Genomic DNA, 18,159 nt, shown 5'->3' with positions numbered 1-18,159 from the left:
GAAGTCAAAATTAAACCAAAGTTTAGGTGAGACAGGGACTGCCAAGAATGTTTCACATAACCTTAGCATAAAAAGGATAATATATGATTACTAAGACATACAAATGGATGATTCTTACCTAGAAGAATTGCTTGGAAACAAAGAGGACCAAGACATGAATTATTTGTTCCTGTGTGAATAGCACATATACATAGCCATTTTTTGAATCATGTAGCCTAAAATGTCAAAGACACAGCCATTTTCATGAGGCTATAACTCTGTCGTGATTTCCAAGAGAACACTTCCCACATCTGTTACTACTTGAGACAACTGAGGAATCATTCCTCTTTGAAAACTGAGCTGCCATTTATTTATTTTTTTTGGTAATTGCTGTTTAAGAGGCAGGGTCTCACTCTATCACTGAGGCTGGAGTACAGTGGCACAATCATTGCTCACTGCAACTTTGAACTCCTGGGCTCAAGCAATCCTCCTGCCTCGGCCTCCCAAGTAGCTGGGACTACACGTGTACACCACTATGCCTGGCTATTTTTTTTTTTGGGGGGTAGAGACAGGGTCTCACTATCTTGGCCAGGCTGGTTGTGAACTCCTGGGCTCCAACGATCCTCCCACCTTGGCCTTCCAAAGTGCTGAAATTATAGGCAGGAGCCACCACACCCAGCCTTACCATGGACTCTTTAACAGAAAGGATATGAAATGACTTCCACAGGGTATCGGATGATAGCATTCATCACAAATGGAGCATCTGCGGCTCTGCCCACCAGCCAGATGGGGTTGGGATCATTCAGGATGGTGGTAACTGCAATGCAAATAATTAACCATTAACCACGATGGCTGTTTGACCCTGGCAGTTGAAGGCTATAAAGATTATTTGATTCCTGGAAATTATCCTGTGCTTCAGAACTGAAAGAAATCATTCAGAAGGAAAGAGAAATTGCATGTGCAAAGTTGATCACACATTATTTGCTAAAATAATAGTCAAAATACTTTTGTTAAAATACATTAAAAACTTAGAAAGTTTCTTCTACATGTGCTGAATGGCTAACTGAAGGAATACTATACTGCCACTAAAAGTAATATCACAGCTTTGTAGCTGTGTGGGGAAGTATTTATATCCCAAGTTTAAATAAATAAAAATAACCTGGATCCCAATGTGTTTCTACACTACAAGAGCTGTATAAAAAGATCCGCAGAAGGGTAAAGAATGAAAGGAATGAAAAAATAGCTGATTTGTAGGGCACTGTTTTCTAGTTTTGTTTTAAAATTCCCTCTATTATTGCAATAATGCCACTAGTATATGACACAAAAGCAGTAAGCAATACTGGATTTGCAGTCGTCCCCCTTGTGAGATGTCTGTGTATAGTTTCCATGATATCTGGTTGCCAAGTAACACTCTAGATGCCTTTAGAGAAAACCTCAGCCACCGACCAGACAAACGTGCCGAGTCAACACGTGCCCTGGCCTAGAGCTCTGTAAGGAATGAGCACACTGTGCCTTCTGGCAGGAAGCAGGGGCACTCCTGTTCTCCTGCAGGACTGCTAGTGTGGGGAGAGTCACCCACATCCTCTGCTTCTCTCTGAAAAGCATGAACAGCAATTTGTCTTTGGCATCTGTTATAGGTGTGGTATGGGGAACAACTCAATTAGGCTTACATTTTTTAAAAGGGAAACTCATCAAGCCAGTGGTGGGAAAATGATGGCATTTAACTATCACTAACCTTCTGGACCATGGGATGCTGGAGGGGTGGGGGCGGTCCCAGGTCTGAACATGAGGACGAAAAGGACAAATCCTGGACAGCACATTTGCTCCCATCGTTGAGCATTCACAGCTTTTCACATTTTTATCACAAGGGTTCCAATTCTGCTTGTCTCTGTTGCCCCCACTAATCTTGAAAGTCCTGAGCAGCGGCTGAATGAGCTCTACCTGTGACTCACCGTTCCTCTCCTGGTAGGCAGCAACAATATGGGTGAGGTCGTAGTCATAGGCAAAGGGGCTGGTCCCATTGATCACGGATACCTGGTACACAGGAGGAGGATGTGGTGTGAGCACCTGGGAGACTCCTTTCTTCCTTCTACCCTTCTGCCCACCCAGGCTGGTCCCACAGAGCACCCTCTCGTTCTTGGTGGCCTACTGCAGTATCAATAATCTTCTCTTCAAAGATGAATAAACTCTCTTGCAACAATTTAAGCCCGTTTACCCTCAGTCTGTCTTTCTGTGGATGGAAATAAGGGGTCAGTGTCCATGTTTCATAGGTTTTAAAGCTATTTTTAAAATACCCCTCTCTATCTCAGTGGGAGAAAGAATTCCTTAAATTATTTTAATAGACCATATTTTCTCCAGGTGTGGTGGCTCATGCCTACAATCCCACTGACTTGGGAGGCTGAGGCAGGAGGACCACCTGAGGCCACGAGTTCAAGGCTGTAGTCGATGATGATCATGCCACTCACTATACTCCAGTTTAGGAAACAGAGCAAGACCTCATCTCTCTCTCAAAAAAAAAAAAAAAAAAAAAAAAAAAAAAAGCCAGGCATGGAGGCTCATGCCTCTAATCCCAACACTTTGGGAAGCCCAGGCAGATGGATCACTTGAGACCAGGAGTTCGAGACCAGCCTGGCCAACGTGGCGAAACCCCGTCTCTACTAAAAAGAAGACAAAAATTAGCCAGGCGTGGTGGTATATGCCTGTAATCCCAGCTATTCAGGAGGATGAATTCAGAGGATCTCTTAAGCCTGTCTGGGAGACGGAGGTTGCAGTGAGCCGAGATCATGCCATTGCACTCTAGCCTGGGTGACAGAACAAGATTCTGTCTCAAAAATAAAAATAAAATAAAAATAAAAACCCCTACACAAAAATGAAAAAAAGAAACCATACTTCCAACTTCTTTGTCATTTTCTTGGTCTTCTCTGGGTGCTAAGTTCTTTATCACTTTTAAACATAGAAATAGATAAAATGCAAACCACAAGCGTGTGCATTTTTCCCTTAAGAAAACAAGACTGCTGTTACTGTAATCTGATATATAGACATTCAAACAAAAAGTGCCACATTCATTTCGTATGTTGCACCTTCCTCTTCTTTACAACTTACGTTGATTATAGCCAGAGCAACAGTAAAATCCCCTATATAGCTACAAGTACTGGTTTATGGCTATAATAACCGATAACATTCCTTTTTCACTTTCTAAAGTACCTCAGCTCGACTTCTATGGTCGCCATTGTGATAAAAGGAAAGTGAGAAATGAGTGATTAGATGCATGAGTTCTGTACACAGACAGAAAGTTCCTAGCTCTGTTATACTTTCAAGCTTCGAATCTTTGGGAAAATTAATCACTGTGAGCCCCAGTTACGTCTTCTGCAAAATGAATTCATTCTTTAAACAAGTATCTGTGAGCTTACCATGTGCCAGGCAGTGTGCTAGGCACGGACGTGATAGTATTTGAGATGCCACTGCTGTCAAGGCTGAGGGAGACAGCAAATAAACACACAAACACATATCCTGAGGAGACCAGGTGGCAGGAGGGAGAGTCTGGCTGAGGGATGGTGGAGGGAGGGGCTGTTACTGTAGATGCAAGTCAAGGAAGGACTGTGCTTGGGGATATCTGAACAGGGACCTGAATGGTGTGGTCCGATAAGCCACGTGGATGCCTGGCAGAGGAAATGGCAAAAGCCCTGAGGTGGCAGCTGCTTCTTGGTTTCGAGGAACAGCAAAAAGGCCACGGTGGCTGGAAGGGAGCAAGGGGGGCAGCGATGGGACAAGTGGCTGGAACGCTGGGAAAGGACAGTGCAGGCAGCTCAGAGGTTGCCGTGATGATTAAGAGATAATACAGGTAAACCCCTGCACTCAGGGGTGGCATGTCTTATGGGTTCAGTAAACTATGGCTAGTAATATTTCTGAAATACTTTACATGAACATTTTACATCATCATTTTACAGTATCCCTCGGAGTACATCCTGTGTGTGACCAAGTGTGTGTATGGAAGACAGAATGTGTGTGTGTGTGCCCACATGGACCTAAAAGCAACAGGCAATTTAGTTCTTTGACAAATACAGATTTTGTTTCTCTTCCCTTCTAGGTGTAACTATGCATGTACCTTCTCTGTAGTTTGAAAAAATTCATGGTAAGAATTCTGCAGAGACCCTCTTTGGTGCCACCCACAGAGAAATGATAGTTCTATTTTTCTTTTCTTTTCTCTTTTTTGAGACAGAGTCTTGTTCTGTCGCCCAGGCTGGAGTGCAGTGGCGAGATCTCGGCTCACTGTAACCTCCACCTCCTGGGTTCAAGCAATTCTCCTGCTTCAGTCTCCCAAGTAGCTAGAATTACAGGCACGTACCACACGCCCGGTTAATTTTTTATATTTTTAGTAGAGACGAGGTTTCATCATGTTGGCCATACTGGTCTTGAACTCCTGACCTCAAGTGATCCATCCGCCCGCCTCCGCCTCCCAAAGTGCTGGGATTACAGGCATGAGTCACCGCGCCTGGCCTGACATTTCTACCTTTCATTCCCCTCTTTAAAGAACTTAATGAACAGTAACACACAGAAACAAAGGAGCTGGACGATGAGAAGCGCCCTTACGTTGTATCGGGCATCTAGGCCACCACAGCTCAGCGGCTGCTTCTGCTGCAGCCTCAGGTCTCCGTTCACATATAACTGGGATCCCGGGACAGGAAAGGAGGACTGGAGAAACGCCATGCTCTGCATCACGAGGGTCACCATCCTCTGAAATCATTAGAAGGACCAACATACCAACCGCCATCAGATCTGAAGGGCTCTGGGTGCTAAGAGTCACCTGTCTTGGCTGAAACCTAAGGGGCCCTCACATACCTAGCGTAGCCATGCAGGAAACACTGCCTAGAACCTTCTGAACTATTAACAGCCCATATCAGTTAACATGACTTTAGTGAAAACCATGCGATTGGCCTAAGTTAAATCCCAAGCTACGTGGGGAAGAGGGCCTGCTACAGTGTGGGTCTTCCAGAAATCAGAAGAAGGGCTCTGGTCTATTAAAAATACACAAGGGAGAGGACGGCCTCCCAGTGGACTGACTCACGTGTAATTGATAGGAGAAAGTCAGGATGAGCTGCACACCGAGAACGTGCTCCGTGGACTGCAGGGGAAGCTCCAGCTTAAAATGTAGCATGTCCATCTTCCCATCCTGGTTCCTGTCTTCTTCTCTAGTCTAGGAAACCCAAACAGGGCCAGCAGCCCTGGTCACTAATGAGTCTGGGAGGAATCCACATCACTTTTATACATACGCAATGACCCACTGTCCTGCTGTACACAACAGGCATTCTCTCCCCCACCAAAAGAAAGAGAAAAACAGATAGATGTAAGTGCATTAATACTGGGGAGAAACACAAAGTGCATGGCCCCTGAACCTCATATCCGAGTCTTTCAAATGTTCACTGGCCAAACTAAATGGGCGATAACAAAAAACATCTGGATAGCATTTGCGTCTTTCAGTTGTCTCATTTGATCTTGTTTATTTTGCACTGTCATTTTTTCTTTTTTATAAACATGCCTGAATTTGTACGGAAATTTTAAGTAGCACATCAGAATCGTCTTCTATGTCTCTAGAAGTCAACTTGTTAAAATAGAAAAGCACCTAATCCTAATCATTATGCACTCCCCAACAAACTGAAACTCAACAGAAAATCACCAAGCTCTATCTTTTTTTTTTTTCTGAGCTGGAGTCTCGCTCTATCGCCCAGGCTGGAGTGCAGTGACACAATCATGGCTCACTAAAACCTTCACCTCCCAGGGTCAAGCAATTCTCCTGCCTCAGCCTCCCAGGTAGCTGGGATTACAAGCGCCCACCACCATGCCCAGCTAATTTTTGTATTTTTAGTAGAGACGGGGTCTCACCATGTTGACCAGGCTGATCTCGAACTCCTGACCTTGAGTGACCTGTCCACCTCTGGCTCCCAAAGTGCTAGGATTACAGGCGTAAGCGACCATGCCCGGCCTTATCAAACTCTATTTATAGACTCTGAAACCACAAGTGTCTTTGCTTCAGATTCTTGATGTTAGATCTCATCTCATCATTCATGTTAGGACTTGAAAGCCTTGTGCATCTTTTAGTAGCAATCAATGAAATGAAAAAGGAAGCTATGTCAGACAAGTAAGGCATTAAAACCGTATCTATTTGATAAATTATGGGCATGAAAGGAAAGAAGACAAGAGGTCTGTAGAGGAAAAAAAGACAAAAATACAGCTTATGAAGCATACGTAGGCAGTGAAAAATAATTGGTGGCCGAGCGCAGTGGCTGTAATCCCAGCACTTTGGGAGGCTGAGGTGGGCGATCATGAGGTCAGGAGATCGAGACCATCCTGGCTAACACGGTGAAACCCCATCTCTACTAAAAATACAAAAATTAGCTGCGTGTGGTGGCAGGCGCCTGTAGTCCCAGCTACTCGGGAGGCTGAGGCAGGATAATGGTGTGAACCCGGGAGGCGGAGTTTGCAGTGAGCCAAGATCGTGCCACTGCACTCCAGTCTGGCGACAGAGTAAGACTCCATCAAAAAAAAAAAAAAAAAAAAAAAAAAAGGTATCCACTCCTGCCATCCACAGTCTTGCCAAACAGTGATGCTAAAATGACGATCAGGAAAGGATGGTTACTGAAAAGTGATCACTGCTGACATGGTCTCTCTGTACAACTCTGAATCTTTTTGCTACAACTGATCCTTCCCCACTGTAGATTCCCAGAACAATTCTACTATCGTGTAGCAGCATTCCCACCTGGATCCACCATCTATGGATTCATTTTGATTCCCACCATTACTATTATGTAAGGAAGAGTTTTTTTGTGTGTGTGCTTTTTCAGGCTAATAAGGTCATTTGAAATGAAGAAATCTCAATTTTCAGAAACTTTCAATTATTTCTTTCTCTCTAAACAATAATGTCCTTCTCTTCGGTCTTGTTTTAGAGAAACCTCCCTCCCTTTTCTTTTGGATACTTCCTCTCTTCCGTTTCATCAGCTTTGGGGAGGGATATCTGCTACCAGGCTGATGATCAAGTTTCTGAGGTAATGATGGACTAGTCATTACGGGTAGGATGAAAAGAGCCTGCCTTGCGGATCATGAGGTCAGGAGATCAAGATCAGCCTGGCCAACATGGTGAAACCCCATCTCTACTAAAAACACAAAAATTAGCTGGGAGTGGTGGTGCATGCCTGTAATCCCAGCTACTCAGGAGGCTGAGGCAGGAGAATTGCTTGAACCAGGGAGTTGGAGGTTGCAGTGAGCTGGGATCGTGCCACTGCACTCCAGCCTGGTGACACACAGGGAGACTCCATTTCAAAAAAAAATAAAATAAGAAATAAATAAAAGAGCCTGCCTTGTCTTCCTGTGGATTTTCTTCAACTGGGATCTGGGTAGAAAATGTTGTGTAACTCTCTGTGATGGATCCACACCTCCTAGATCTTTAGGGTTGGACAGGAAGCAAAGATCACATTTCTCAACTTGCATCAGAGGATAGTGGCCAGGAGAGAAATGCCAGAAGAATCTAGACTCCAACACACTGTGGGAGGGGGAAAAGCTCATTTCCTTTGATCTTCACAATAAATGTAAAGCCCCAGGCAGGCAGAACAAGTATTTTCCCATTACATAGATGAGAAAATCAAGGGTGAGGGAGGTTAGAGCATTTATCAGAGGTACAGCAAGTAATGGTGAAGATGGGATTTGAGATCAGGTGACTTCAAATCTGGTCCTCTTTAGGACCAAAATGTCCAGAATTATTAAAAAATTCAAAATGAAGACGGCAGGTTGGACAAATCTTCCTGCAAAACAGCAGCACCAGGCATCTATGTCTGTATACTCGCCTGTGCACATCCTTCCACTCCAAGTTCAGGGAGGACATATTTGGCACAGCAGCATCAATAGTGTCTACTTGTTAAATTCACTCAATGATCTGTTATGTACTTTTTGGAACCTACTACACGCCCGGCACTATTTCAGATAATGAGAATATAATGGCAAACAAAATAGACAAAGTCCTCATCCTAACGGGGAATACACTCCCAATGGAGAACGTAGAAAATAGTGACAAGTGCCACTGGCAGAAATGAAGCAAGCTAAAATTAGAGAATAATGAAGGTAAAATTTAACAGAAATTGGCCAGGGGTGGTGGCTCATGCCATAATCCCAGCACTTTGGGAGGCCCAGGTGGGCAGACCGCTTGGGCTCAGGAGTTTGAGAGCAGCCTGGGCAACATGGTGATACTCTGTCTCTACTAAAAATACAAAAATTAGCCAGGCATGGTGGTGTGCACCAGTAATCCCAACTACTCGGGAGGCTGAGGCAGGAGAATCGCTTGAACCCAGAAGGTGGAGGTTGCAGTGAGCCGAGATTGTGCCACTGCACTCCAGCCTGGGTGACAGAGCAAGACTCATCTCAAACAAACAACAACAACAGCAAAAAGAATTTAACAGAAATTTTTTTTTTTGTTTTGTTTTGTTTTGTTTTTTGTTTTTTTTTTTTTTTTGAGACGGAGTCTCGCTCTGTCACCCAGGCTGGAGTACAGTGGCCGGATCTCAGCTCACTGCAAGCTCTGTCTCCCAGGTTTATGCCATTCTCCTGCCTCAGCCTCCCGAGTAGCTGGGACTACAGGCGCCCGCCACCTCACCCGGCTAGTTTTTTTGTATTTTTAGTAGAGACGGGGTTTCACCGTGTTAGCCAGGATGGTCTCGATCTCCTGACCTCGTGATCCGCCCGTCTCAGCCTCCCAAAGTGCTGGGATTACAGGCTTGAGCCACCGTGCCCGGCCCAGAAATTTTTAAATATTCAGGATGACCCGACTTGTTGCAGTCCTGAAGGAAGTGAGGTGATGGGGTGCAGGAACATCTCAGAGAGGAGGGATCCAGGCTAACCAGGTGCTTGTGCTCTGGGTGCCCATAGGGCCAGTGCAGTTGGCAGAGTGGGTGAGAAGGACAGTAGGGTGGAGAGATGGGGGAGAGAAGTTTCGATGGAAAGGATGTGTCTCCCACAAATGACCTGTCACCAGGCTAGACTCTCACCCTCCTGGGGTTGGCGAAGTTTGGCTGTGCTCCTCTGTTATCGCTTGGACCACTGAAGAAATAAATTATTTAATTCTATTTAGTTGAAAGTAAGTTTAACAAATATGCAATAGCTAACAAAGGCAGGCATTCAAAGGCTACTACTTCTTTAACATAAATTCTAGGTCTCTAACCTCTAACTGGTGCTTAGCCAAGAGAATTCACACATCACAGCACCACCTTATATCTACAAGGTATATGCAGGCATTGGAACAATTTTCATATCCATTCACTGTCCCATGCGATTCCTCTGCATATCCCAGGAGAGAGGTGGGTACTCTCATGCCCTGTACATGGATAGATAAATTGAGGGTGAGGTTATGAAACCCAGTGACAGAACTGGGACTAGGACCTTGGTTTGCTGACTCTTGATTCAGGGATCTTCTACAATAGCTCATAAGAACTCTAATTGAAAAGATTTCTCATGGTTAAAGGAGGATAACCCTTTACAGATACACATGAAATCCACACTCATGTACTGACCAGAGTCAGAGGGAATTTTTTTTTTTTTTTTTTTTTTTTGAGACAAAGTCTCACTCTGTCGCCCAGGCTGGAGTGCAATGGCACAATCTCCACTCACTGCAACCTCCACCTCCCAGTTTCAAGTGATTCTCCTGCCTCAGCTTCCCGAGGAGCTGGGATTACAGGTGTGTGCCACCATGCACAGCTACTTTTTGCATTTTTAGTAGACACGGGGTTTCACCATGTTGGCCAGGCTGTTCTCGAACTCCTGACCTCAGGCAATCCGCACGCCTCAGCCTCCCAAAGTGCTGGGATTACAGGCATGAGCCACCGTGCCTGGCCAGAGGGAATTTAACATAGGGAATAACTAGTCCCATAGATATTAGAGGACTGAAGACGTAAAAAGGGGATATCTTTTTACATCTTCAGTCCTCTAATATCTATGCGGACTGAAGGGAGCAGTTATATCTGTGATAGCTGCAGGGAGCAGTTCTCACGCCTAGGACTAGAGAAGAAGGGGAAGCGGCTGGGGTTGATAGAACTTAGAGGTTCAGGGAAGAGGCCTCAAAGAGCTGAGCCTCAGACCTCAAGAAGGGACCGTTGCCCAGATGGGGCCAGGACCTCTGAGCTTAGAGGAAGGACACACTAGAGGGAACCTGGAAGGCTGGAGGAGAGGTGTCTTGATGCTTCCTATTTGCTGGTTGTCCCTGTTTGTGTCATCCCAGCAGTGGTGCTTCACCCTGGCAGTGGTTTCATTTTTTTTTTTTTCCTTTTTTTCACTCCCAGAACAAGGCTCATCATGCCTCCTACTGGCAGAACCTAACAGGCAGCTGCAGGGGAAGAAGGAGATTTCCAGCGTCTCAGCAGGAACCTGGAAGCTGAGCATAGGAGGGTAGGTTTGGAGCTGAGACAATACCTCATAACCAGCACACCACCTGACTGCAGGAATTGCCAGAAATGTAAGTGCCATTGTTTCCAGAGTATCCTGATGTGTGACTTTTTCCTCGTCTGGAATTCTACAGCATCTGATGGTTTGTTGGCATTTTGTTTGGTTTCTGTTTTGTTTGCGTACATTTCATTCATTCAAGTCATATTCTTCTTCTACTTTTTTTTTTTTTTGAGATGTAGTCTGGCTCTGTCGCCCAGGCTGGAGTACGGGTAGTGTGATCTCAGCTCACTGCAATCTCCACCTCCTGGGTTCAAGCAATTCTCGTGCCTCGGCCTCCTGAATAGCTGGGATTACAGGAACCCGCCATCACATATCACAACCTGGCTAATTTCTGTGTTTTTAGTAGAGACAGGGGTTCACCATGTTGGCCAGGCTGGTCTAGAACTCCCTACCTCAGGTGATCCACCCGCCTCAGCCTCCCAAATGTGAGCCACTGCGCATGGCCCATATTCTTTTAATAAAGGTTAATTTCCTAGTTTATACCAGTGTTGATTTCACCATATGTTTGTCATCACCAGGTGCTCCTTTCTTTTGATGCTAAAAATACTCTTTGGTACCAGTTTTGGGTCTCTAGCAAAGCAGAAACTGCTCCTTCATGGTTCCTTCCCACCTGTCTCCCTGTATTTCTTCTTTTTTTCTCTATTTCTTCTTTTTTTTTTTTTTTTTGCTACAGGGTCAAAAAAGGCTGGAGTGCAGTGGCACGATCACAGCTCATTGCAGCCTTGACCTCTTAGGCTCAAGTGATCCTCCCACCTCAGCCTTCTGAGTAGCTGGGAGTACAGGCATGCACCACTACCCCTGGCTAATTTTTAAATTTTTTGTAGTAGGGCCTCATTATGTTGCCTAGGCGGTCTGGAACTCCTGCGCTCAAGTGTTTAGCCTCCCAAAGTGCTGAGATTATAGGCATGAGCCATGGTGTTCAGCCTTGTATTTCAATCAATCTAAGATACCATTAATTATAAAATGAACCATTATTTTATATACCACTGAGAAAAGAAAAATACTTCCAATTAAACTATGACACTTTTCTAATCATTTACTTTTTAAAAAGCTACTAAAAGAAATTTTAGATTTAGACATATTTACGGCAGCTATCATGTTTATTTACTTAGAAAAATATAAGCCAAACAGGTCGGGGTAGTGGCTCACGCCTATAATCCCAGCACTTTGGGAGGCCAAGGTGGGTGGATCACCTGAGGTCAGGAGTTCGAGACCAGCCTGATCAACATGGTGAAACCCCATCTCTACTAAAAATACAAAAATCAGCTGGGTGTGGTGGTGCCTGCCTGTAATCCCAGCTACTCAGGAGGCTGAGGCAGGAGAATCGCTTGAACCCAGGAGGGGGAGAGGTTGCAGTGAGCCGAGATGGCGCCACTATACACCAGCCTGGGTAACAGAGCGAGGCTTCATCTCAAAAAAAAGAAAGAAAGAAAGAAAGAAAAATATTAGCAAAATAAATTGATTCAGGGATTCCTAAAACTTCTTTACATCCTCGTCCTTTTGAGTAACACTTTAACTCAGTCAACAATATCCATACTTTTCTATGCAACTTTGTCCTTTGTGCCATCAAATATGTTGGTGATACAGCAGTAAAACAAAAACAAAAACCAAAAAACAAAAATTCAGCCGAGCACAGTGGCTCATGCCTGTAGTCCCAGCATTTTGGGAGGCCGAGGCAGGTCGATCACTTGAGCTCAGGAGTTTGAGACCAGCCTGGCCAATGTGGTAAAACCTTGTTTCTACTAAAAATACAAAAATGAGCCGGGTGTGGTGGCAGGAGCCTGTAATCCCAACTACTTGGGAGGCTGAGGAAGGAGAATCTCTTGAACCTGGGAGGCAGAAGCTGCAGTGAGCCAAGAATGCGCCACTGCACTGGAGTCTGGGCAACAGAGTGAGACCCTGTCTCAAAACAAACAAACAAACAAACAAACAAACAATTCATAAAAGAAACTAAAAGTCATTAGTCTGGCCCCTTAAGCAGACTCTGAAATTATGCAGAGCCTTCCTGTTTTTAAAAGGCTCTCGAACTTTCCCTTACTTGCTCTCCACTCAATTCAGGGGTTAAAATAATGTCCCACTAGTGTTTTCTCTACTAGTTCTACTGGGGTTTTCTCTGAGGTCGCTGATGTCCCTTCTTTTTAAGTGCATTTATATTTTTCTAACACCCACCTCTTACACTGAAATGATGCCCCTTCTGCATGGTTTGATGTCGGCACAGGTGTAAGCAATGAGAACTATGCCACACCTGCCTCTTTGCCAACAGTTAACCACAGACAGGAAGACACTGATTTCAGAGATGAGAAAAAACAGGAGTCTTAGAAACATGGTACTCTCCACTTATCCTCCAGAATCCTTCTATAACCTTCAGTCCCTGCATTCTCTGGGTCCACACATGCCTTCTAGAGCTATGTCAGCCTCCTTGAGGGAAAAAAGTCACTCTGCTTTTTTCTTCTCTCGTTAAAAACAACAAAAACTAGACTTCCAAAGCATTAAACATATAGGGAGCTTAGAAACGCTGTCCAAGATGAGCTGACCAAAGCAGAAGCAAGGCTGTGACTTCAGTATTTCCCCCAATTAGCCACTGCAAAGCCACCTCCCAGCACTTGGTCCAACCTTAACCAACAGCCACTGTTTCCTTTGCTTTCTGGACAGTTTCCTGGATAGGCTGACGCCAGTCTGGCTCTATGCACAAAGTTAGAAAATAAAAATAGTTTGTTGCAATAAGGGCTAAGATTTTAAGATACAGCATAAGAAATACTGAGTTCCAGTCCAGACTCTGTTCACTTCAAAGCTAGGGCAGGCCAGGAACAGTGGCTCGCACCTGTAATCCCAGCTCTTTGAAAGGCTGAGGCGAGTGTATTAACAGAGTTCAGAAGTTCTAGACCAGCCTGGCCAACATGGTGAAACCGTGTTTCCACTAAAAACACAAAAAAATTAGCCAGGAGTGGTGGTGCATGCCTGCAGTCCCAGCTACTTGGGAAGCTGAGGCGAGAGGATCGCTTGAACCCAGAAGGCAGATGTTGCAGTGAGCTGAGATTGTGCTACTGCATTCCATCCTGGCTGACAGAGTGAAATTCTGTTTCAAAAAAAAAAAAAAAAAAAAAAGCTAGGGCAAATTGTACCACTTCTCGGTTTCTTTTTTATTTAATTAATTAATTAATTTTTTTTTTTTTTGAGGCGGAGTCTTGCTCTGTCACCAGGCTGGAGTACAGTGGCGTGATCTCGGCTCATTGCAAGCTCTGCCTCCTGGGCTCACGCCATTCTCCTGCCTCAGTCTCCCAAGTAGCTGGGACTACAGGCGTCCGCCATCACACCCAGCTAATTTTTTTTTTTTTTGTATTTTTACTAGAGACGGGGTTTCACAGTGTTAGTCAGGATGGTCTCGATCTCCTGACCTTGTGATCCACCCTCCTCAGCCTCCCAAAGTGCTGGGATTATAGGCGTGAGCCACCACGCCCAGCCTACTTTTTATTTTTTTGAAATGTGGGGTCTTGCTATGTTGCCCACACTGGCCTTGAACTCCAGGGCTCAAGCAATCCTCCTGCCTTGGCCTTGCAAAGTGCTGGGATTACAGGCTTGAGCCACCGCGCCCGGCCGCTGCAAATATTTTTATCTCATTTACTTGATCATTTAGAAATGTATCTCCAGGTCTTGAGATAACATTTGCATTGAAAATTCTCAATTTCTCAGTTTTAGGCATTCTCTATTGAGTTCCCACAAGGAAAGATGATTTAGCTTCTTCTCTCCCCCAACTCCTCCCACCATCCCCTATCACATTCTCAATACCTTTCTCATTACCCCCAACAGAGTTAAAATCTCTTTTTAGTCAACATTCAGTGTTCATATAATTAAGACTATGTAAATCCTATTCACAACTCTCATAAGTTTTCAGTTCTCAGTTTTCCTTACTTTTCATTTCCCTGCAGTTAATAATGATTTGCTTAGTTTTCTATGTACTTACCTAATTTCATCAAAGACCTGCTATTCCAATTCCTCACAATCTGATGTTTAAAGGCATACGATTTAGTCAAAACCTTGTTCACAGAAATATTGTCCCTAGGCCAGGCACGGTGGCTGACACCTGTGATGCCAGAACTTTGGGAGACCAAGGCGGGTGGATCACCTGAGGTCAGGAGTTCGAGACTAGCCTGGCCAACATGGTGAAACCTCTTCTCTACTAAAAATCCAAAAATTAGCCTGTAATCCCACCTACTCGGGAGGCTAAGGCACGAGAATTGCTTGACCCCAGGAGGTGGAGGTTGCAGTGAGCAGAGATTGCAGCACTGCACTCCAGCCTGGACAACAGAGCAAGACTCCGTCTCAAAAAAAAAAAAAAAAAAGAAGAAAAAGAAAGAAAGAAAAAAAGAAATGTTGTCCCCAATAGTGAAAAAGTCAAAGCAAACCTCAAAAAGAATATGGCTGATTAATAAGTATTGATACATATACAAAACTGGGCCTTCAATTTTGGTCATTATATCTACCTGTAACTCTATATTATTTTAGAATGAGCATGCACTTTTGTAATAAGAACATAAGAACATTCGTAAAGTAACAGGAGAAAAGTAACCTGAATCATATTAGGTTGTTGCAAAAGTAATTCCGGTTTTTTTGCCACTACTTTTAATGGCAAAGCCGCAATTATTTTTGCGCCAACCTATTACTATTCTTTCTTTTGCAGTTATTTATATGACCAATTGGATTTTAAAAATTTATTTCTATTTATTATTATTATTTTTTTGAGACAGAGTCTCGCTCTGTCGCCCAGGCTGGAGTGCACTGGCGCAATCTCGGCTCACTGCAAGCTCCGCCTCCCGGGTTCACGCCATTCTCCTGCCTCAGCTTCCTGAGTAACTGGGACTACAGGTGCCCGCCACTGCGCCTGGTAATTTTTTGTATTTTTAGTAGAGACGGGGTTTCACCGTGTTAGCCAGGATGGTTTCGATCTCCTGACCTCGTGATCCGCCCGCCTCGGCCTCCCGAAGTGCTGGGATTACAGGCGTGAGCCACCGCGCCCGGCCCAATCGGATTGTTAAAAACAATTTTATTTAGTTGCTGGGAACAAGTCTGATTTTCTTTTCTCCTCAGCTATACAAGGTTGGCTTGTAGGGCAATCGTCTTAGAGATGTCTGAAGAGATTCAACTTTGAAAGAAGGAAAACCGTAAGTGTCATACTTCTGAAGGAAAACGTTTTCAGAAAATGAGTGAAAAGGAGTGACTATAAAGGAAGCATTCGCTTATCTCAAAGCAAATACTAAATTACAGATTCCTCTCAGCACTCTACTGATGAAAAATTTAAAAATAAATAAATAAACTACAGACAGTAACATGCTTCAATTTCATCCCGACAGCTTCAGGATGACGCAGTCTCCAATGGGACAAACCCAGGGAGGCGTGACTCGGCCATAGCGCGTTCTGGGAAGGCCGCTTAACCAATCAGAGCCTTGGTCTCCAGGGGTCAGGGCTCCATAAAAATGCCGCCCTTTCCGCTCCTACAGTGGTGTGATGCAGAAACGCCGCGACAGAATGGGGTTACCAACATTAACAGCGCGCTGCCTTCAAGGCTCCTAAATGGACTTTCACAAACACTCTCCATCAGGCCAGGCCCGCGGGTGTGACGGGGGCAGACGCAGGCTGCCTCCACACCTCTGGACTCTGTATCAGGGCGCATATGCTGACAGCGTGGCTAACTTTCTAGGGGCCGGGGACGTCTGGGAGAAGCAGAATGAAACAGAAAATCGATTCCCTAGGTCCCAGGAGATGAAACGCCACCTTTGCGGGTTCGCGAGTCCTTAGGATCCAAGCTGGGTTCCCCAGGGCCGGGGCCGCTTGTCCCACATCCTCATTCCCGTCCCCGTCCCCACCCCACCGCCCGCTTTGCCCCAGGCCCAGGCGGGAACCACGCACCGAAACGAGCGGGACGCGCAGGTGATCCCCCTGCAGCCGGTTGAAAGCGGGGAACGTGCTCCAAGCGAGGAACCCGCCGCTCTCGGGTCCCAGCAGGGCCACGAGCAGCACCTGGTGTTGGAAGCGCACGGTCGGCTGCTCCTCGTAGCTGCTCCTCTTCAGCCAAAACCCTGAATTAAAGAAGGTGGGGAGGCCGTCAGGGAGGCCGGCCCCGGCCGAGCGCGCCCGGGGAGTCGCGTGACACAGCGGCTGGGGCAGGCTCACCGTGGCTCCGGAAGGCCACCAGCAGCGGCGGGATGTACGTGAGCGCAGCGGCCAGCAGCAGGAACAGCGCGGCTTTGGAGCAGAGTCCCGCGCGGTAGCTGCGCTCTACCGGGTGAGAGAAGAGATCGTAGAGCGCCATGAGCACCGCGCGGAGGCACGCCGCGAGCCGGAGGACCAAGTTTGGCTTCTCCTGGTTGCCATCGCCTCGGTCTCCACGGCAACCGACGGCTCCCGGAAAGGAGCCAATAGCAAGGCCAGACCGAAAGGAGCCAGTGGCGAGGGCGGGGTTAGCGGGCGTGGCGCCGCGGGGGACTGCCGGCCTCGCTTTTCAAGCTGTGTCCCTTTGAGTAAAGGCTGGGCGGCGATAGAACGTTTCCGTGGACCAAAGTCGTGGCTGTTGTCTGTGTTAACATTTGTGTAAAATAAGATGCCCATAAAAGTTGACTTGAACACCGAGGAGGAAAAATTAAATATTTAAATTTGAACTGACATGGACACAAACAATGGTCACCAAGTTCCGAAACAGGTTGTGGGAGCCCCTTGAGGCGTTCATCCAGCGCTGTTTCGCAGAAATCTCTATTTCGGTCTATTCCTATACGTTAGTTATTGAAAAACAACAATCACAAAAGCAAGTTGACCTTTTTGTGTTCCTTGAGCCCAGCCACGAAGGGCCCTCGTGACTGGGCCTCATGTCAGACAACATGTTACAAAAAGAGCTAGGATCCCAGACCACCCAAAGCTTCATGAGACCTCTTCTCATCTGTGCACTGACTGACGAGTGGCCGGCTCTGGAGCTCAGGCTCTTGCTTCCCAGTCTGGAGGTGAATCCTCCATAGTCTGATGAGTGTAAATATATGTATCTTTTTCCTTCTCCTCTTCCCATTGCAATTTGCTTATATCAATCTGCTTATTATATTAATTTGCTTATTATAATATCTGCATTGCCATTTACGTGGGATAAAGCTTGCTTACCCTTAAAGGTATTGTATGTGTGCCTTTTCTTCTTCCCTCGTGCTCCTGCACACAACAAACACCTGCTTTTGTGTCATCTGTTAATCCCCAGTGTGGTTCCTACTGAAATCCACTCAGTCACAAGCCTGGCCGCGGTCCTGGACCTGGTCCTGGGCTAAGACCAAAGCCAGGTGCCTTTGCTCCCAGATTTTCTCTTGCTTCCACTATGCTCCAATGCAAGACAGACACGGAAACACAAATCCCCTGGCTCTTGGAGGGATAGAGTGGAATTACTACAAAGCTCTGATGCACTTCGTTAACCCTGTGTTGGGTACAAGCTCAGCGGCGAGTTTTATAGGAAGCTGTGGTCCTCCCCAGAGATCACTGGCATATTGCTTAATTGAATGCTTACACCCCCCACCGCCCCCAACCATATTTCGAACATGGTAGAAGGACTTTAAAAAAAACAACAACTATGGTCCACAGCCAAGTTCTTCATCAAATGGCCCTGAATGGCTGGGCGCAGTGGCACATGCCTGTAATCTCAACACTTTGGGAGGCCAAGTTGGGCCGATCACCTGA

At 45.7% G+C, this 18,159-nt stretch overlaps 1 protein-coding gene across 3 annotated transcripts in view; it reads right to left on the bottom strand.

Annotated features, from left to right (window-relative positions):
• LOC101020098 (transmembrane protein 231) overlaps window positions 1-18,159 on the bottom strand; it is a 22,050-nt gene extending 3,891 nt beyond the window's left edge. Inside the window, exons 1-6 of one of the 3 annotated variants that reach the window (XM_031658085.1) lie at window positions 16,627-18,155; window positions 16,363-16,532; window positions 5,045-5,173; window positions 4,570-4,713; window positions 1,932-2,013; window positions 665-796 (exon numbers count right to left, since the gene is read on the bottom strand). In XM_031658085.1, coding sequence (XP_031513945.1) covers window positions 675-796; window positions 1,932-2,013; window positions 4,570-4,713; window positions 5,045-5,173; window positions 16,363-16,532; window positions 16,627-16,765 — 786 coding nt within the window. In that variant the 5' untranslated portion in view covers window positions 16,766-18,155 and the 3' untranslated portion in view covers window positions 665-674. Of the gene's footprint in view, window positions 1-664; window positions 797-1,931; window positions 2,014-4,569; window positions 4,714-5,044; window positions 5,174-16,362; window positions 16,533-16,626 lie in introns of all 3 variants that reach the window. The other 2 variants (XM_031658083.1, XM_031658084.1) reach the window with 2 other exon arrangements.

This window comes from Papio anubis, chromosome 18 (assembly GCF_008728515.1).
Source record: "Papio anubis isolate 15944 chromosome 18, Panubis1.0, whole genome shotgun sequence".
NCBI classification, from domain to species: domain Eukaryota; kingdom Metazoa; phylum Chordata; class Mammalia; order Primates; family Cercopithecidae; genus Papio; species Papio anubis.
Note: the sequence above shows the minus strand (reverse complement) of the source record. Positions and strands in the feature narration are given on the sequence as shown.